Below are 22,633 nucleotides of genomic sequence, written 5' to 3'. Positions count from 1 at the left end.
TAGTCTAAAAGATCGGTTTTATTGGCAAAATGGGTGTCTAACACCTTCCCATCTTGTAACTTAGCCTCCGAGCTTAGATCAAGGGTTGATAGATTAATGCTTATCCATGTAATTTTTAATTTTTAGATAGTAATTAGAAAAAAAAGCCATGTACTTTTATCTTAGATTGCATCTAGGACCAAAGTCATGTAATTTCCTATGATCAATGTACATTCATTCTCAAATCAATAAAATGAGGAATTTTTTCAATTTTGGTTTTCTTATTTATTCCAATAATTAAGTAAGTGGCAACTCCATTGTAAAACCCTTAATCTAAAGGGGAAAATATAATCAATCGAACCTCCATTTTGAGAGACAATAACACGACTCCACCCATTCACATAGGTTTGGCCCAACACCAAAAACAGACCGGGGACGCGATCTCTCACAGTGTTAACTTATTTTTATTAGTCAAATAGTTAGTATAAATTATTAGAGGTCAATCAAATATTGTTGTCACTTCTGGCATACACAACCATTTTAAGATTCACCCAATACCCCTTAATCAAACAGTTGACAATCTCAATAGAAAGACCAAGTAGTCAAGATACTGTTATCCCATCCTTGTGACGGTATGATAGTGTGATAGGTCGAGAAAGAGAATTGTAGCCAAGAACAGTAGAAAATTCTTCAATTATGGGACAAAGTTCAGCCACTTGAAATCTAAAGACACGGTCCCTTGAATCCCAGAATTGCACCGCAACCCAAAGAAAGTTTTTCTCAATCTATGCTCACATTAAAGACTTGATCCCCTCCCAAAGAAATCATGAAAGTTAATTTTAGTAACTATTTTCATGTTATGGACTCATTTATGAACATCTTATGCAATTGAATGAGAAATATAACAAGATTGAAGAGGTTGAGTGTATGTCATGGTTGTTTTGAATGTTACAAAAATTTTGTGTGTAATAAATTATCATATCTATTTTGGATAATGCTAGGGTTTTTTTTTTTTTGTGTTAATTAAATTTTTAAATAGGTTTTAAATAAATTTATTTTTTTATAATACTAATTTTTGGTTGAATTGCACCCTAGATAAGCTATATTAATATTAGTGGCAACCTGTATACAAAACCTTGTTTAATTGTATTTTGAGTTATAAGTTCTTTATTATTTTATTTTTTATTTTTTATTTATTTTTATTTTCTAAGTTGTAAGTTCTTATTGTCTAGGAGTGTGTTTGAAGATGATATTTGAAGACATGTGTTTGTTCAATAATCTACTCAAGAATTACTGAATTTGCTACCTCCACTCTAGTCTTGATTGCAAGTTAAGCAATTGAGCTTCATTAAATATTGATACCTCCTTGATACCGCTTGACTGATTAAGATTTTTGGATTCTATTTTTGATTGAAACTTCTCTATTTTAGCCACTTGTAAGAATGGGTTTTGTAGGTTAATGGAGAGCAAATTTAAAGGCCCATTGAGTAAGGGTGTCAACTCGGGTTATTGTGTCGAGTTCATGTCATGTTGAAGTAAGGGTATTCAACTAAATGCCTTAACCCAAACTCAACCCATTTAGTAATTGTGCCATGGATTTTCAACCTAAACCTGACCTATTAATGAAACGGGTTGACACGACCAAACCCACTTGACACGCTTAATAAATGGGTCGTGTTGGGATGACATGAATGTGACATAATCTATTTTAACCGCTTAATATTATATATAATATTCATATATAAATAAGTTCTTTACATCCCGTAAGTAATGCATACACTTCAAGTTTTCAACACACATTCAAAATAAAACAGTTCAACAAAAATATAACATCCATCTCGAAATAAGTTCTTTATGCTCCAAAAGAAGTGCATACACTTCTACCCAAATTCATAATAACATTGTTCAAAAAAAATATAACATCCACATAACTTGCCAAATGCTAAGTATTAATATTGTAAGAGTTGGTACAAACAGTAGACTGATCACGACTAGGGTTTATAAAATTTCGATTTACAATTATATCACTTGTAAATTTTTTGTAATTTCTCACTTTTCTTTTTAAGTTTAAAATATAGGTTGGATATGTGTTTGACAAATCTAAAATAAAATGAATATTTATTGGTTATACGAGTTAAACCATTTGTGTTAAATGGGTCATTTTAGGTTGACACAAATAAATTGGCATGTCAAATGTATCTATTGCAGGTCATGTGGATTGACCTATTTATGACACATTTTTTATCGTGTTGCTTTCAGGTTAACCTGTTGTCGGGGGCAAAAAAATTTTCCTTCCGACAAATGAGATTTATATTGGGTTGGGGGTCTAAACCGAAACTTGATGATGGGCTTGATGCACGGCCTAAAGGATATCGGTGAAGATCCAAAGAATTCACTGTATTTTATGCCTTGGACCTAGATTGAGACTGACAAGAATGACCCATAAACAATCCCTACAGCAGACATGTCAGCATGGTTAAAAAACATATTGTAAGAAATAGCCGAGCAGTAAGATGTTTCTGCAAAAAATAGCCAAGCGGTAAAATGCTTCTGCAGAAAATAACCCAGTGGTAAAGTAAGACAAAATAGAATAAACTTCCAGTTGTTAGCTATTTCATATATTAAGGAAAGTATCCACATTTTCAAACTCATCATCTGTTAGCTCTGGAGAAGAGTTGTTCAAAAAAAATATAACATCCACATAACTTGCCAAATGCTAAGTATTAATATTGTAAGAGTTGGTACAAACAGTAGACTGATCACGACTAGGGTTTATAAAATTTCGATTTACAATTATATCACTTGTAAATTTTTTGTAATTTCTCACTTTTCTTTTTAAGTTTAAAATATAGGTTGGATATGTGTTTGACAAATCTAAAATAAAATGAATATTTATTGGTTATACAAGTTAAACCATTTGTGTTAAATGGGTCATTTTAGGTTGACACAAATAAATTGGCATGTCAAATGTATCTATTGCAGGTCATGTGGATTGACCTATTTATGACACATTTTTTATCGTGTTGCTTTCAGGTTAACCTGTTGTCGGGGGCAAAAAAATTTTCCTTCCAACAAATGAGATTTATATTGGGTTGGGGGTCTAAACCGAAACTTGATGATGGGCTTGATGCACGGCCTAAAGGATATCGGTGAAGATCCAAAGAATTCACTGTATTTTATGCCTTGGACCTAGATTGAGACTGACAAGAATGACCCATAAACAATCCCTACAGCAGACATGTCAGCATGGTTAAAAAACATATTGTAAGAAATAGCCGAGCAGTAAGATGTTTCTGCAAAAAATAGCCAAGCGGTAAAATGCTTCTGCAGAAAATAACCCAGTGGTAAAGTAAGACAAAATAGAATAAACTTCCAGTTGTTAGCTATTTCATATATTAAGGAAAGTATCCACATTTTCAAACTCATCATCTGTTAGCTCTGGAGAAGAGTCTTCTAATACAATAATATGAGGGAAAAACTTTATAGTAATAGTCACATCATAACCTTCAATAGTAAATGAATAAGTAAATATCATGGGCTCCATTATAACAAATAATGAGAAAAATTTAGTGTGAGATGAAGGGAGAGAGAGATCCCAGCTAGCGCAGCAAGATCATTATGGTGCCAAGGCATGCTCGTGAATATAGTATATGTAGTGAATAGAGAGAATCATTTGTGGGTAGTATGAGCAATGAGTGAGAGTGTATAGTAAGGCTGCTGGGGCTTTTTGTTGGGAGTAGATAAGTGTTTATGAGTAAAACTATGAAGAGTGTTTGTGAGCTAGGAGTTGGGGAACTTAGTTTTCTAAGCTTGAAACTAAGAACTCAGTGGCTTTTCCAAAGCTTGGAGAAAGCTTAAATAGAGAGTTTAAGGAAAAATCTTTTCTGGTGTATGTCCTAGTGTATCTTGGAGTTTTTTTTTTAAGCATTAATGGAGAGTTCCATTTATATCTGGGTTTTTAAGGGGTGATTAGCAAATAATCTCTGCTAAATCTTTCCTAATCCTCAGAAAATCCTTAGAGAATCGTTCCTGGGATTTTAGCTAATAGTGGTAAGCTCAACTTTTAGAAGGTTCTTGTTGTTTTGGGTAATAACAGCTGGGATTCTAACTTAGCATTGAATGCTGATTGGCCTTGGCTGATGGGATTAGAGCATGCTTTAGGCTAATGATCTTGGTTATGCCATTGCTAGAATCAGAACTCCCTAGGGCAGATTGTGTCACCCCAAGCTAGGTGTCAATCTTTGGAGCCCTTGCTGGGAACTCTGTTGGGATCCCCTTGGTGCCCTCCAAACCACATTTCTCTAAGTTTCCCCATTTGGGGTTCATGTGCTTTGTCCATGAACTAGAGAGTACATGTTTTTAGTATGAAAATGAGTTGATTTCAAGTTGTTTCAAAAGCTTTAAGGGCCTTGTCATGGCTGCTCTTAGTTCTTAACTGAATGGGTTAGAGAAGAAAGAAGTGACAACTGGCTGAAGCTTCCCAGCTTTTTGTCACATCACTTTCAGCTTTATGTCACATGAGAAATCATGAAATTTCAGCTTGTGGAGGAAAGGTTTAATCCCTGATGGACCCGTGTCCTCTTCTGATCTAATTAGACAAGTTGGGACTTGATGGGAATGGGCTCCAGCTATTTAGTTGTGTTGGATTTTGGCTGGTCAGCTCACGTGACCTCTAGTTGCTAGAATTTGTGTGTGAGCTGGGCTGGTCCAGCTAGGCTTTGTAGCTAAGCTTCCTTGGGCTTGGTTGTTCCTACAAAATGAATAGTTTTGCCATGGGTGATATTCATGAGTTTTTATAAATCTTGTAAGAGAGGTGCTTTTTGAGGGATGAATAATTATATTTCCCATGAGTGTGGGATTTAGTATATGTAAAATAAGTGTCAAAATAATATTTGAATTTTGTAAATATGTGCCAAAATAGCATTTGGACTTTATGAAATAGTTGCCAAGATAAGTATTTTGGCTTTGTAAAACAAGTGTCAAATTAATATTTGGGCTTTATGAAAGAGTGCCAAATTAGTATTTGGGCTTTGTAAAATAAGTGCCAAATTAATATTTGGACTTTGTAAAATAAGTGCCAAATTAACATTTGGGCTTTATGAAATAGTGCCAAATTAGTATTTGAGCTTTGTAAAATAAGTGCCAAATTAATATTTGGGCTTTGTAAAATGATTTGAGATTTTATAAAAATATTGTCGTGTAGCAACGAACTTAGTAGAAGTGCCATATCGTAACAGGCTTAGTAAAAGTGCCATGTAGCAACAGACTTTGTAAATGGTGCCGTGTAGCAACGGGCTTTGTAAAAGTGCCGTGTAGCAACGGACTTAGTAAAGGGTGCCGTGTAGCAACGAGCTTTATAGATGCCGCGTCGTAGCGGGCTTTAGAGGTGTCGTGTAGCAACGGGCTTTGTAAATGTGCCGTATAGCAATGGGCTTTAAAGATGCTGCATCGCAATAGACTTTAGAGGTGCCGTGTAGCAACAGGCTTTGTAAAGGTGCCATGTAACAATGGACTTAGTAAAGAGTGCCATGTAGCAACTGGCTTTAGAGATGCCGCATCATAGGGGGCTTTAGAGGTGTCGTGTAGTAACGGGCTTAGTAAAGGTGTCGTGTAGCAACGGGCTTTGTAAGAAGGTTTTGTTGGGCTTTTCGTGGAGATAGTGTAATTTTGTGGCCCAATTTTGGTAGTAATGTGATAAGTATTATTTGTGGAAAATCTAAGTTGGATAATATTTGGGATATAATGGGTAATATTTGTGAGAGGCTCAAGGTAATTTATAGGGCTTTATATAGGAAACATTTGTGAGAGCCCAATATCATGGAGAATATTTGAGTAATATGTGGGAAATATTTATGTGGGCTTAAAATGATTTATGGGCTCGTATGGGTATTTTTGTGAGTGGGTTAATGAAATTAAGGCCCGAAAATTTGTACCTCAACACCTGTTTATAACTTAAACCCACTAAAGCTCAACCCTAACCCACAAAAACCCGTGTCATGTTGGTTTCGTGTTCGTAAGTTGGGTCAAACATTGGCACTCCTACCACCAAGCCGTACTTTAATTAAGGTTGTCGAGTAAAAAATCCTAAAGATTTTCATAGAGAAATCCCCAGCCTCCACCTATTGAACCTATGAGTTTAGAAGGGGAAGAAGGAGATCTTGTTGCAAAATGTGTACACCAAGAGTTTTGTACCAAGCATCATGATGTGCACGAAATATGTAAAATAAATTACCCTCATATTTGCATATTTAGCCTCATTTTTATGGTAATTTATGACTGATTATAATCTATCTTTGTTTTATAGGTTATAAGAATTTTGCATGCTAGTAGGCTTTATTTGAGACAAAATGATAGATTCTAATTCAAGTGGGCTGAACCCAAATCAAACTTGAAGACCTACAAGATGTGAATAAAGCCTAATCAGAAGTGGAAGACAAAGAAAAGAAAATAGCTATTGACATGAGCATGCTAGAAAAATTTACAATAAAGTTGAATGCTCAAGCCAACTTAATTCCGGCCCTATGTGAATTAAAAGAAGAATAAATCAAAGAAAGGTGTGAGGCATAAAGAAAGAATATAAGAAGCCCACTAAGTAGAACATTCACTCAAATTGGAGTCACTAGAAGCTATAAGAGTAGAACATTCGCTCAATTGGGCTCCCAAGCCTCAAATAATGAAGCTAAGTACGAAGCGTTGGTGGTCAGACTCTGAGCTGTAGTGAAGGAGGAAACCTTAAAAAGATTAAATAAGGACAGAAGTCTAGCCTCAGCCTGACCCTGATCATCGACTAGGTGGAAACCTTAAAAAAATTCACTAAGGACACAAGCCTAACCTCAACCTGACCCTAGTCACCGACTAGGTGGAAACCTTAAGAAAAAGCTAGCATCGACCTGATCCCGGTCGCTGACTAGGTGGAAACCTTAAGAAGATTATCTAAGAATAGAAACTTAGCCTCAACTTGATCTCAGTCATCAACTAGGTTGAAACCTTAAGAAAATTAACTAAGGTCATAAACTTAACCTTGACATATCTTCGGCCTCAAGTCGGGCAAAAACCTAAGTAAGCCAAAATAGGGGGAGGAGCCAAGCAAATATGCTTGGTTTCATTTGTTTTAATAGTCAAGGGTCATACCTGATAAGGGTCGTGCCCCGTGCAAACACCCTTTGTTTTCTTTTTGTTAAACAATTAAGTGCCAAGCCATCAAGGTAAAGAGCAGGTAAATAACTCTATACACCTAACTATAAATATAGGCACGTGACAATGACCACATGCTTATAAAGTAAGCACCTAACAAGTGTGCAAGGCCTTCTTAGCAACTAAAATTTATCCTCAAAAATTACATCAAATAAATCCAAAATACCTCAACAATTTCTTTATGAATAGATCTCTAATAATTCAATAGGAACAAAATCCAAACCTCGTGTACATAATGCCAATTGTCTAATAGGTATAAGATTATTACAAGATCATCTAATCCCAAAATCACTAAACTTCTTTCCCTACTCACAACACAACAGCAAAACGCCCAAAATTTGCTGTTCTTCATAATCTGAAGTTGGAGGGGAAAAGGTGGGTGAGTTGACAACTCAATAAGTAACCAAAGTCCTAATAGGTTCAATCAAGCAAATAGATCAGTAAAATAATAGTTGTACATAGATTGAATATTTTAATTTTACAAATATATCATAGATGGATTAGAAAAAAATCAGTTTTCCATATATCAAAAGCTGTAATTTACAATAGTTTCCAAAACACATAAGCAGTTTCAAGGACTCAAAACAGTTCAAATACTCAAATATAATTCATATTCTTAACAATATTTTATGGATATGGTGACGTTATATCCCCGTGACTGGACATCAGATTTAGATGAAACTAGTTTCGTGCTAATGTATAAACCCCATTAGCTAGGTCTAGAAACACAATAGGCTCGTAATGCCCCAGATAGAACTAGTTTCGGTACCAATAAATAACCTCCATTGGTTGGGTATTAGAGTTAAAATATAGTCAAATTGTCCAAAGTCATATATATCAAACCATAGTTCAAACAAAAATATATCTCATTCAAATACATATATAAAAATCATATATTCAATTATCAAATATATTAATGACAATTCTTTATTCTTTACTTTAAATCAATGTAGCTAAAACAATTGAAATAAAATTGTAACATTTGTAAGCTAATATTTAGTAGCTAAATTACAGTGAAATACGCAAAAGAAAACCAAATAGGAGAAAGGTTACTTACCTCCAAAAGCCATACCAAGAGGACACCAAAATTAGGAGTTCAACCTATTACAATCCAATACACAAATTAATTCATAGACTTAGACAAAGCTACTTAATCCAACTAAAGCCTATTTTTCCTAAACTTAATTTAATCCTTTCTAGAAACCTCAATTCAAGGAATACTCAAAATATATTCAATAGAGTAATTGACTTCACTAAGCATCCTAGAGTCCAACTAGTCCAGGCCTTCATCCCTTCATATTAGTAATTTTTATCCATTTAGCCTAAGCTCTTCTATTATCAAGAGATTCACCTAAACCATTCTCAACCCAATACATGCTTGAACCCGTAGGATTCCCAATCCAACAAATTGATCCAATAATAACACAATATATCAAACCCCATAAAAATTAAAATGTTATACTCCAAATTTATCCCCTCAAATGCATAAATAAAATTCGGTGTGTACAGTTTTAGTTAAGAAAGGCTTATGATGGAAAAGGTTGGGGTGATTACCTAGACTTAGGCAAAACAAGATTGTAGATGCAATCTTTCTCAATTCAGAATAAAAAGCTAGAGCAGAGGGTTGGTTAGGGAATCGTTGTTGGAGACCCAATTTCGAGTTATTGGAGACCCAATTTCGAGTATAAGTTACCAAAGCAATCAAATGGCAGAGAATCATTGTGCTTAGAATGTAGTGTGGCGGCATGGTCCAATTTTCTCTTCGGGGGTTCAAACTTCAAAGACATAGCATAAAACACACACACAGAGAGAGAGAGAGAGAGAGAGAGAGAGAGAGAGAGAGTAACATTAAAACTAAATAAAGGGGTGGGAGTTACGGCTACTAAGGGGAAAGGGAAAAGTAATTAGGGTTTATTGCAAATCCAATTACCAAAATACCCCTATCTTAACTTATTTCTTTAAAAAATAGAATATTCACCTCAATTTCAAAAGCTAATATAAATTTAATCCCTCTCCCTTAGCATAATTCTCAAAACAAAATACATATTTATAAGATAAGAATTGCTAGACCTTAAAATTTCTAGGTATTACATGTATGTTTGCAGGAACGTGGTGGTAAGGAGGGATCCTTCACCCAGTGTGAAGGAATATTGGTAGCCCAAGGGTGAGGGGTGGAGGATGAGGCCCCGTCTACCCCAACGGTCGACGGGGAATCTGCTAGCCCTTGAACAAGAACGCTCGACTGGAGGATGGGTGGATCAGCCGCAACAGAAGTGATAGGAGCGTTGCGCTCCAAGGGCTGAACACTGGCCTAACTCCTCAGACTATCAGTGACCCTCTGCCTCTTCCAACCTCGATCTGAGGCCATGACCATCTTTCGAGGAGGTGTGGGCCTCGGGGAAACTCAGGCATCCAAAAAGTAGTTCGACAACTGGAGATCCCTCTGCCAAACCATTCCCTTGCCTACTGGAACTTCCTCAGGCTAGTTCACGAGAATATGATGGACTTCTGCTCAAAAACATATGTCCCCCAAACCATGATTGAATGGCTCCGGGGAGTCTGTCCTTCTTCTACAGGGACCTCTTTCCCGAGCCTCATTCTCTGAGACATTCAGCAGGAATCCCTTTAGCCGAATGTTGATGTAAGTCAGCAGAGGGTGTTTAGCTTGGAAAGAGACTCCTAGGTCTTGAAATCCAATGTAGGAAGGGGTGCAGCTATGGACAAGGTGCAAAACTCGGAGCTGACTGACCGTCTATGTCGGCGAACACCTTAGATCGAAGGATCTTGTTCAGATCTCGAACTTCAACAAAATTTAGGTTTGGTCTGGTGTACTTGGAATTTGCAATGACAGCTAAGAAGAAACGGTTAATTCTGCAAATCTAAAAAACGGAGAACAAAAAAAAAAAAGATAAAAAAATTATATATATATATATATATACACACATCAAATTTTTAGGTCACCAACCTACCTCTAAGGAGGGGTCGGGAGAGGTCGGGCAAGTGAGCTCATCAACAAGCCAAGTCCCACTCACCTTTATGAATTTCCCTTAGGAATTCTTATTAGAGTCTAGGAGGCAAGAAATCAACCTTATTCAGGGATCCTAGACTTTAAGGTAGTAGCCATTTTTAAGGCTACCGCAGCAACTGTACAAGAAGCTTATGTCGTGATGGGTAAGCCTAAAGTCATATAACCTATTTAACCAGCTGACGCAACCTACCACCCCATAAAAATTGGGTAGGCACTAATCAAGGATGAGCTTGTAAAACCTAAGGGTTCCTAGGAGTAAGGGATCTAATGGAAACCTAACCCCACCCTTTAGGCTGACCATTAGGGGAATAAAGATTACCCTCGACACCCTCTAACTCTCTATATCCCCCTCCAGATAGTACTAATGAGTACGTCTTGAGGAATATTGTACTTGACCTTAAAGGCCTCAATAGCAGCAACAATATTTACAAGCTGGGCAAATCCCATTATGAAAATTAAGGAACGAAGAAGGTAAAGGATAGAAGATTTACAAGGGAAAAAGACGTTCTCTAGAGGAGGGATATTCTTGAAAAGAAGGAAGCTTGGGACTTGGGAGGCTCTAGTACAAAATTCGAGTGAAAAATGAAATGGAGAAAATTACTTAGAGAAACCCAAGCCTTATTTATAGGGAAAAGGGTAATTAATGCTTTGGGCGGGAAAATTGATAACTACCCCTGCCCTCTGTCCCACGCGTGCCTCGGTAACTAAATGGTCTGACAATCTTGACCGTTGATCTTAACAGCTGGCTTAGCGCATGTAAGAAGGACAAGTTGTCAAATTTGGCACATTTATTACTTGACATTTGGGATCCCCGAGAGGTAACAGTTAAATTAAGCACAAGCCCTACGTCCTAAGGACCAAAGCACGATCCCATCCCCATGATTTGGAAATGAGATCGTGGGGGGCTATTGTACAGACCGAGTATGTCAGCTCGGCCTCGAGCTACAGGCCCATTCATCGAATGTTCTTGGCCCATCTCAACCTAATTAGCCAAGTTGAGATGGACTTGGCCGAACATTCAAGCTAGGCACTCCTAGAGATACCGCGAACAAAAGATAATGCCTTAAGGGAATCCACCCACCAAGCAATAACCAACGTTAGGCACAACTTACAAGAAAGTCATGTCAACAATAGGAGGTAGATCCCCTTTAGTCAGTGATATGATACAAAGGGACCCACAGACATGGGGAAGATCCCCTCATCATGACAACCCCATTAAGGGAAGAATATAAATAGTGGAGGAGAGGTAGGAAGTAGTGGTTGGAAAAAATTGGGATAATGAGACACAAGTGATAGTGAAGAAAGCCATATCTAGGGAGTTAAGAAATCTTGTTTGGATTTTAGGAAGAGGGCTCAACCACATAGTCATCATCTCAGTTAAGCCAAGACTAGTAGGATTCAAGGCCAAAACAACACAACCCCATCAATAGTCTGTGAAACCATTTCTTGGACCTCCCATTGTGAGATAAGCCCAACCCAAAATACAGGTAAATTGGTGGTCTAAGCCCAAAAGCCCAAGGTTTTTGGGAAGGGACCACCTCAAAAATATTAAGAAGAAAATAAAGGAGAGACCATGTAATATCCTACACCTCTAACCCTAATGATTAAGTATGCTTGCATAATCTCATTAATGATCATCATGTAATATCTTAAGTAAATGGATATTAAAATAAAAGAAGAAGTTGATCACCACGCACCCTTGGTGTGGTCACTTCACAAGTACAAAGTTTTTGTAGGGTGGGTGGTAAGGGACGGGGTTCAAGTCTCCAAGATGGAGCTTCACACACATATACACTTATATTAGGCTAGAGTAGAATTTCTATTTTATTTAAAAATAATAATAAAATAAGAAGTTTAATTAAATAACTTGGAAGGTAAATAAAGGTGATAAGGGTGGTGTTGCAGGAAATATTAAAACGTAGAGACTTAGTGCAATTAAGCAAAATATTAAGGAGCACTTTGCAAATAAATATTTAATTTCCAGTCCATGACTCATGCCTTTCTCTTTCACACCACCAGCCTTATTTCTTCGCACCTCTTACTTCTTTTACAACAAAACATTGCCACCATATGCCACATCTTTCTTTTTCATGCAACCAGCAGCCCACAAATTGTGTCTTGGCAGCCATATTTCGGCCAAAGAGTATGTGTAAGTAGTTCATTGTTTAATTCTTCCTTGGCTGTTTATATTCTTTGTTTTTATGATGAAAATCCATTCTATGGATTAATATTCTTACTCTTACTCAAAGTAATTATGTGACTGCAACTTCAATTTCTAAGAGCCTGGAATTGCATATGCTTCAAAACATGAAATATGATTCATAATTTAATTATAGCCTCTGTTTGAATTTTTAATTAGAAGTTCTCTTAATTTTGAATTCATTACAGCCATGTTGTTTGTATAACTAAGGCACTACTTGAATTTATTCCGTGATCCTAATTTATTTTCATGTTATTCCTACTCTTGATTCATTGATTTTGTATGCAAGTGACACCTTGTTAAGTTGTTGTATCTTCTAAGCTTTCATGGCTATTTGATTGCTTCTAATGCTTAGACCAGCACCTACACCTCTTATTATAGAAAACGATAGTGTGTCTAATGCTGTGAAAATGTAACTTGTATATATATATATATATATGTAACTTATGTCATGTTCATGACTCATTGTAAGAACTCTTGCAAAGGTGTGTTTGTGGCTCTAGATTTCATTTGCTTGAACTGATATGGCTTAAAATGTTCTCACTTTATCCTAAGCAACTTGTTGTGTCCAAATAATGTGTCATATACTTTAGAGCATCCCCGAATTGTATGGGTGTGCCTTATGCTCAATGACATGATACGAGTATCTTTAAGTAACTATCATAAATCGGTTGAAATGCTATATTATACTTGGCTATTATGGTGATTTCATTGTTGTACCATGACTGTCCAGACCTTGAATATACTTATTTAAGTATATTAACGCAATTAAGACTCAAGTGAAAGGCTCCTTTAAGGCTATGTCATTTGATTTATGACAAAACCTCGTTTTCAATATGAATTGTTAAGATGACTTTTGCTTGACAAGTTATAATTCCGAAGGGGATTCTTAAAACCAATGAACTTGACTTGAGTATATCTCCATTTTGCCCTTTTGGGAACCTAAGGATCTTGTGTATATGCATGACTATTGCTCCCAAACTCGAGTACATTTTCAATTGATTTTAGTTTTGTTTGACATGACATGAATGTGAACATAAAAATAATGGTTTCTCCTTGGTCATGTTGTTTGATACATGTATCTTGTGTTTAGGGAAAATCTTTGAGGTGGGATTAGGGTATACATGATTTTTGAGAATTAGGTTTTAAGATGTATTTATAAGTTGATGTTTAAGTTAGAATTGATTGTAATAAATTTTGATATTTAGTTTAGGTGTCATGAGCACCCAAGTATGAGCTACTTTGACTTTAGACTCTCAATTCCTCTGCTTTCAAGTAAGGGATAAGTGATATGGGCATTTGGTAAGTCACGAGATTATTTTAAAAATATTATTATGCATTAAAAGGTTTTGATTAGAGATATGACATATAATCTTGTTTTAGACAAAGATATGTTCATGAGCTTTCGAAACCTTATGTATATGATTTAAGCATATTGATGCTATTACTAATTTCACAAACATGGTGTTTAAAGAAAATAACGGAAATGCTATTATTATGAAATTTTATGTAAAAGCATGAATTTCAGTATAATGTATAAGTGTGAAATGTTTTCAGGTTATGTCCTCTGGTATGATCTAAACTCAAACTGTAGGGGTTAAATTATTGACTTTTCATGGAACATGTTATGTGATTGGCCTTTAAAATGAACTTGGCCAGTAGGGGTATGTGATTGGCCTTTAAAAGTGGTGAGGATTCTATTGTACCCACCCTTGTTAGGAACGACCAACTTGTTAATGATGCCAACCAACCCCATGGTTGATGATCTGAGCATACTAAAAGAGGTGTGATATGTTATGATATAATCCCGGTAATTCCTGACATTGTGGGGAATGCTAGATGTTGGGCATAGTGTACTGAAGGCCTCTAAAATCTATACAGAATTATCAGATATGCACTAACCAATATGTTATTTATGAACAATTATGTTATTTTATGATCCTGAGAGAATGATTCTGTTGAAATGCATTGTGAGCTTTATAAAAAGTTATAAGCTCTCATGAAAAGAAGTTTCTGATGAAAAGTTTTGTTGTTTTTTAAAGATAAAAGTTTCTGAAGTTCTGATGTTCTTAAAGTTTTTGCTGAAAGTTTTTACTCTTTTTTAAAATATAAATTTCTAATGAAAGTATATATTAAAAGTTATCAGATATATGTTCTTAATTAAATGTCAAGTTTTGTGACTATGGTTATAATCTCTTGTTTCCTTAAAAAAAAAAAAAATAGTTATAATCCCTTATGAGAAGTTTATGAAGAAAAGTTGTGCTATTCTTTAAAAATGATGTTTCTGATTTAAGTAAAAGTTATAAATTATCTTATTTCAGTAATTTATGAAATCGTCAAGCTTTGGGACTACGAAAGAAATGGTTATTTTATAATATGAATATATATATATATATATATGATTTTAAATCGTTAATATTAAGTTTGGTGACTTTGAAAGAAATTCAATCTGAAAAGATTTTGTTATGTTTTTCTAATAAGAAAAATGAGAACAATTAATTTCCTATGAAAAGTGTATAATTTTTTATTATGAATAGTATAAAATACTATGCATGAAAGATGTTCTCCTATCTGAATATCCAAAAAATGAAATGTTTTGGTTTACATGCATTTTTATGAAATTATTATTTAACTTACCCTTACTAAGCTGTGTTAGGTCACCCCTTTCACTATTTCAATTGACATGTTTTCTTCTGGAGTAGCGGGGGCCTTACTCAAGTATTGGACGAGCTAGCTTTAGTTTTAAAAGTATAGCTCTCTAGTTTTGATAGTTTGGTGCTTAGCTCTATAGAAATATGTATTAAAGGATCTTCTAATGAGAGCAAATATTATTTATAATGAAATTAGAGATTAATTATGTGAAATTAAGAATTTGAATAACTGGTGGATTATGTTATTCCGTTGAGTATAATGTAGATGCTCTGAATATCAAGTGAAAAATTATATCAATAATGTTAAAAAACAAGAATGAAAAGAGGAAAGCTTCAATTTAAATGGGAATTTTTATATATAAATAGTGGATGTCCCGCGCGATGCGCGTGTTCGCTATTAGTTATTTTATAATACTTATATGTGTTATAATGTTTGAAAAATTAATTTCGATTATGTATTATACATCACTAAAATAATGAATGAAAAAAAAAATTGTAACACAATATATCCATAAGAAACCATAATTAATTAGACTTTAAAAATGCCACTATATGCCCTTTTTTGTTTGATCAGGTGTATATGTATATTTAGTTCTTACATTTGACATTTCCAATATAAAATTTTTTATTATTTCCTTTTCATTTTTTTAGAAGTATTTAAAAAAAAAAAAAACACATGAACTTTTGAAGGCTAAACATCTAAGATTTAAAAGTTTATAATTTCTAATTCGCAAAACTAAATATACATGCCAAGAGATTAAAAATAAAACAATAATTGAGCAGAGAAATATAAACTTATACTATTTCATATCTCACATTTAACTAAGTACCTTAATCACTTACAAAGATTAAACACTTTCCAAAAATATAAATAAAGACAAAAAACACATCCTTTTAGAAAACACATATGTTGTTAAAGCATTGTATCAAGCTTTGATAGTGTTATTAAGAAGCACAGATCATATGCCCCTAAAACCAAAGCCAATTTCACATATATATATATATATATATATACACTAATTTTCTCACTCTTTGTCTCTCTATCTCTCCAGTCCTACTTTTCTTTTGGCCTTTTGATATTTTGTGAAATTGGAATATATAAAAGAACATGAAAACTAACATTGAATAGAGAAAACCTTTCATTTTTTAAATTAATGAAATTAAAAGTGGAAGAGTTCAAGAAGTTGGAAAAGGGAGTAGAGCCAAACCTTTTAATTTTCTGCATTTATGGCTTAAACTAATCATTGATAAAAAGATGGGAGGTAAAAGGCTAAACGAAAAAGTACTCACACAAAAGTGCCACATGGCAAACCTCATGCACTTCCGCATGAGGTCTCTGCTTTTATATATATATATACTGATTAGTAATTTTGCATCTCATATTCTCAATACAAAATGTAAATGATTCTCACTTCTTGAGATACAAAAATACTAATTAAGTTCACTAACCAATTAACTTAAATTATGATTTTATCAATTTTAATTTAAAAAGTCTTTTTTTTTTTTTTCAAAAACAACTATAACAAGTATTGTTAGAAAAATTATGTGAGTGATATATTCATTTGGATTTTTTTAATTTTTTTTTTTCATATAATCAAGAATGTTATAATATATATTTGAATTTCATTATTTTCTAAATATTTTTCTTTTTTAGTAATTTTTTTACACATTCATAAGATTTTCATCTAAATTTTATATTTTACATACACACACATATGTTGTTAGTAACCAATTTATTGAGAGGTCCCTTTTGAGATTCTATTGATTTTTATATTATTCTTTTTTGAAGTTTTTTTTTATCTCCGAATTGAAAGATGATTAAAAAATGAAATTTAATTTCCAAATTAGATCTTTGTGTTGAGAAAGATATTGTTGGGTATGTGGTTATGTGGTGATGATGGGCAATATTAACTATTTAGAATAACGAAATACAAAAATTGAATCATCTAGCTATTAGGAAAAATTGCTTCTAAATGATAATTTGGCACTCACATCATTTTTTTTATTTAAACAACTTAGCTTTTCAATTGGGTTGAATTTCTATTGACTAATCATTTTGAAAACTTTGTGAATAGGTAAGAGTGTAACTCACCTTTGCTTTTAAAAAAAACAACAACAAACAGACTATTCACCAAAAATTTGGGCCTTTGCTTATTAGGAGCTCTGAGGCGAAGACCTAAATGACCTAGGAGTCGAGATGCCCTTGCCTACTCCTCAACGAAAAAGTCCTAAACTGATTGTTTTTTTTTTTTTTTTTTTTTTTTTTTTAAGTAAAGTTTTAAATTGATATAATTTATTAACCGTTCTTTAGTTCACTTCACTAATCATAGACTAACCTAAAATTACAAAAATAGTTAACAGTATGTGTATGGTTAGGATAGAAATTACCTGTACAATTTGGATTAAAATAATATATTGGATTTGATCCCTAATAATTAAGATATACATTGTGCCTTGACAATATTTCTAATACCAATTATTCATAGATTGTTTGATTGTTGTTTATAACCCTACTGGCAAGTTATATGCGGCTTACTTTAGCCAAAACTAGAAATGGAGAACTGGCCACGTCTTTTAGTTTTAGAGATAGAAAGCACCAGACCCAAACAAAAACATTGCCTGCAAAAATAATACAACACCAAAACCTCTTTACATGTTCCCCCCCGTACAGCGCGTTACAGCCACTCCCCAGAGCCAATCTAAGGAGAGACTACCCAATCAGGAACAAGGAAAAGGAGGGCAATTGTAGAAGTCAGATTAGGAATATTAGAAAAACTAATCTATGTGTTGATGCATTGTCTAAATTTGGAACTTCTCTTTTGGCTTCTATTGTATTTTTTTTTCATTACCCACCAACTGTGATTGAGGACCTGTTGTCCCTTGATAGGACAGCTAATATGTGTAATAGACTTATTTCTATTTCAGCTTAATCTATTTAGCTTCAAATAAAAACATTACTTGTGGTTAATCAAAGTAACTAATGGAATATATAATTTTTTTTATAACTATTGTGTCATAGTTAATCAAAGTGTACTAGGACTCAACATGTGTAAGTCTCTTTAAAAATATAAATCTGTTTGATATATATTAAAAGTCTTCTTTCTTTTACAAAATTTTTTATGCATTTAAAGAATTAGAGATAGAGATCCTGTGTTTTCAATTTTTAGCTTTAGAAAAAAGTACAGTTATAAATTTTGTGGTGAGGAGTTAAAGATTTGTACTAATAAATTTTTAAAATAATGTTTTCCTTTTTTTTTTTTTATCACTATATTTTTCTTATAGGAATACGTTTGGACTTGTAAAGTTATGTTTATTCTTCTTCTTCTTCTTCTTCTTCTTTTCTTTCCTTTTTTCTAAGAAACAAACACATATAGAGAATAGAGAACTTAATTCTAACACAAAGACATACCACAAATTTTACTTTAAAAGTCATGATGACTTTTAAGAGAGGAGAAGTAAGTTATGCTACGTAGTACGTACACAACATACTCTTTTAGTCAATGAAAAATAATTCTCACTTTTTATTTTAAAAAGAAAAAAGAAAAAAAGAGACGTGTACGAGAAAGAGTTAATGGGTAAAGTTAAGTTTATTCTTAAAAAAAAAAAAAACATTTTTTATGTTTCATAATTGTTAAAACTATATTATACTCTAGTTGTGTGATCTTTAATTTATTTAACAAAAAGCTTGATCTAACACGTTGGAAGAATATTTATTATTTAACTTTATATATGAAAGATAGTTCACAGTTGATGAAAAAAAAAAGGTCATTTTGAGTTGCATAAAGAATAACTTGATGCAATTTTTTATGTTATATATGAGAAGACAATATATATATATCAAATCAAGTCAAAGATTATTTTATGGATTTAAAATTTCCCGATACATATAACTTAGCCCCTGATTCTCCAAAAAAAAAAAAAAAAAACTTAGCCCCTTAAAAAAGGTGTATGGCTTTACCACTGGTTGGATGTTGTAGGGACTATTATTATTAATGCGTAATTTGCAAAATGAGAATTACCTACTTTCTAGGCTAACACCCACCAATGGGGAATGATTAAAACTTAAAAGCACTTAACAATCAAGTCAATAAATAAAATAATGGAATGAGCCTAAGAACAATGATATGTAAGAGTCGTGGGATAATGGATTACATACTTTCTTTCTTCAGTTGAGAGAGGTTTATATATGAGAAATGTTAACCAATGCTTTAAGGGCATTAGTTTAATAACTATTTTTAGAATCTTTTTTTTTTTTTGGAAGAATGATAAAACAATAAATATTGTTAACAGTTTTTTGTATTTCTCATGAAAGTAGTATTAAAACTTTTTTATTATGATTTATTAATAAGTACCCTAAAGACATCCGTTAGTATGACCCTCAACTGGTAAAATATCTAATAGTTGAATAAGAAATCTGTGGTTCAATTTTCGCTTACACTAAAAACCAATTGGTATCTTAATCTGATGATAAAGAGCTATCATCGGGAGCAGACGTCATAGGTTGAAAAACTCTCATATATATATATATATATATATAGTATTTCCCTAGTGATGGTTGATTGGGACCTTTCCCAAATGGTCAAGAAATGAATCTAACATCATGCTATCTCCTTGTGATTCTTTGCGGGACTTTTGCTTGAGGACATCTTTCCCATGGTTGCGTGAGAATGACATATCATAAGGCAATTAATGTAAATCGTTGTGTAAATCGTAAGGATATAAATTTTAGATATCTTCATTAAAAATATTAAAAGACGTCAATCAATTAACTACAAAACTCTTGGCTACTATTATTTAATTATAGTACTTAAACAACAATTGAATCATTTTAACTAGTGACATAATTCAATCCAGGGTTAAAATTTTTCCTTTTATGTTATAACTATCAAATTATATCAAATTATAAAAGATATACACAATTATGATCCGAAAGACTTCAAACGTGTCTTTGTTACAATGATTAGGAATTCATGATGGAATTTCACAAGCGCGTAAGTCGAAATCGGATTGTAAAGGAGCGCGTGGTTGTGACCACATGTGATGATGGTAATTTGAAAGATTCTCTGGGCCTCCTCTCTCCAATTTACATACTCCATGATTGCAAATGTCTCACTAGCCAGTGAAAAAAGATATTAGTCACAAGAATTTTCTTTTTCTTTTTTCTTTCTTCTTTTTTTATAAGAAGGAAATGAATGAACATGACAAAGAACCCATCCATTTTGATTCCAAAGGTGGTCCTTCAAAAATTGATTGTTTTGACAACCACCTCACTCCTTATCCTACACACAAATTCTGTCCCAGTCCCCCTTATCGTATGCACCCCCCCTTTCTATTCCATTTTCTTTCTCTTTTCTTTTTTTTTTCCCCCAGTATAACTAATAAATGAATTGAACCCATTAACAATTTCAACATTTTTCATACTCATAACTTTTCCAATTGCATACCTACACCATGTCAAGTGGAATAATTTGGAGCAAAGAAGAAGAGAAAACTTTTGAAAATGCCATTGCTATGCATTGGGTGGATGAGGACTGTAAAGAGCAATGGGAGAAGATTGCTTCAATGGTCCCTAGTAAAACTATGGATGAGTTAAAGCAACACTACCAGTTGCTAGTGGAGGATGTAAGTGCAATAGAGGCTGGACATATACCACTTCCTAACTACGTGGGAGAGGAAGCATCATCTTCAAACAAAGACTGTCATGGCTCTTCTGGTGCCATGGCTTCGGATAAGAGATCAAATTGTGGTTTTGGAAGTGGGTTTCCAGGGTTGGGACATGACTCAACCGGGCATGGTGGGAAAGGAGGGTCCAGGTCAGAGCAAGAACGAAGAAAAGGGATTCCATGGACAGAAGAAGAACATAGGTATTGTTCCATGTCTTTGAATTTATGTTTATTTTAAGCCAACTCTACTACCTTGTGTGATTTTAGTGACAAACTTCATCTCTACTCTTTAGTTGTGAAGTTAAAGATATCGAGTGACGTAACACTTTGTATATTATTAAATTTAGAAAATAAATCTAAACTGTGAAATAGATTTTCTCTATTTCAAATGAAATGAATAGCATCATATTATGTAAAGTGGGACTTGGTGCATTTACTCATACTAATTAGATTTGAGAGTATAGAGAAAGTTTAAATATCATTGCTTTCATAGGGTATTTTATCATCAACAAACTTACTTATTTATTGTGAGGGCTAGTGAATACTTTAATCTGATTATTATCTTTGAGTTCTTAATAATTGGCAATGAAATTAATGTTCTCTGGGGAATTATATGTGAATTATAAAGAAGCTATGATTATATTAGTATATAGTAGACTTTGACACTAGCCTGCTATTGATTTTTTAGGTTGTTTCTACTTGGTCTTGACAAGTTTGGGAAGGGGGATTGGAGAAGCATTTCAAGAAACTTTGTCATTTCCAGGACTCCCACACAAGTGGCTAGCCATGCCCAAAAGTACTTCATTCGCTTGAACTCAATGAATAGAGATAGGCGGAGATCAAGTATCCATGACATTACTAGCGTGAATAATGGAGATGTTGCTTCTCATCAGGCACCAATTACTGGCCAACAGACCAACATGAACCCATCAAGTGTAGCAACTATAGGACCACCAGTGAAGCATAGGGCTCAGCCACATATGCCTGGTTTAGGCATGTATGGAACATCGGTTGGACACCCGGTCGCTGCTCCTCCGGTGCATATGGCATCAGCTGTTGGGACTCCTGTCATGCTTCCTCCAGGACATCATCCCCACTCACATCCTCCCTATGTTATGCCAGTTGCTTACCCAATGGCTCCTCCGCCAATGCACCAATAACATTCCCTCTAAGCAAAATTTTAGGTTACCCTTCAAAGGAAGTGGGTTGTGAAAGGGAAAAACACGTTTGCATAGGATATTTTTTTTTTAATAATAAGCGGAGGAGGAGAGATTTGAACCTGAATTCTTCTTTATGAGAGAATTGAATAATACTATTGAACTACAAGACTTTTGACGCATAGGAGACTAGTTCACTAAGAACACAAAACTACTTTGTTGTACTAAATTCTAATCAAATTAAGTCTGATAGATTATTCCTACTTTGTTGCATTCATATTGTATATATACCATAGAGATTTTTGCTAGTTATGGCCTTCAACAACTTTTTGGACTCAGATGTAAACCATGAAAGAACATCTTTATTAGCATTCAAATTACTTGTGTTGATTATCCTTTTAATAAAATTAAAAATAAAACCAAAAACAAAACAAGAACAAACAAATCACCTTTTGAGGAACCTACATAAATGAAAAATCTCTACGTGCAAGCATGCCAAATCTCAACATGCAAGTATGTGCAAATTAGAAAGTACCGAAGTTTTAATTCAAGATACCTAAACAATATCTTTCACAACTCATGCATTATAATGTAGAGCACCGCATGTGATTCTATGACACAAAGGTAGTAGTAAGGTACTCTAAGTCTATAACCCTTTTTTTTGGTGCATACTGATAGTGCAATACATGCCATTAGCCATCTTCAATAAGAAATTATACAAGACAATGTAACCAAGAATAACATTTTCTTCCCCAAAATAC

The 22,633-nt window shown here is 33.9% G+C and overlaps 1 protein-coding gene across 1 annotated transcript; it reads left to right on the top strand.

Moving 5' to 3' along the window:
• Positions 1 to 20,247: 20,247 nt before the first annotated feature.
• Positions 20,248 to 22,180, top strand: LOC112024710 (transcription factor MYBS1). The gene is made up of 2 exons (XM_024057340.2): positions 20,248 to 20,916; positions 21,404 to 22,180. The coding sequence occupies exons 1-2, from the start codon at positions 20,504 to 20,506 to the stop codon at positions 21,873 to 21,875; spliced, it is 885 nt and encodes a 294-aa protein (XP_023913108.1). The 5' UTR covers positions 20,248 to 20,503; the 3' UTR covers positions 21,876 to 22,180.
• The last annotated feature ends 453 nt before the right edge of the window (positions 22,181 to 22,633 follow it).

Source organism: Quercus suber, unplaced genomic scaffold (genome assembly GCF_002906115.3).
Source record: "Quercus suber isolate HL8 unplaced genomic scaffold, Cork oak 2.0 scaffold_669, whole genome shotgun sequence".
Taxonomy (NCBI): Eukaryota; Viridiplantae; Streptophyta; class Magnoliopsida; order Fagales; family Fagaceae; genus Quercus; species Quercus suber.
Note: the sequence above shows the minus strand (reverse complement) of the source record. Positions and strands in the feature narration are given on the sequence as shown.

Coding starts and splice junctions, on each gene's coding strand:
- LOC112024710 (XM_024057340.2), top strand. CDS start 20,504: ATGTCAAGTGGAATAATTTGGAGCAAAGAAGAAGAGAAAACTTTTGAA. Junction 20,917..21,403: donor TGGACAGAAGAAGAACATAG/GTATTGTTCCAT, acceptor TTGATTTTTTAG/GTTGTTTCTACTTGGTCTTG.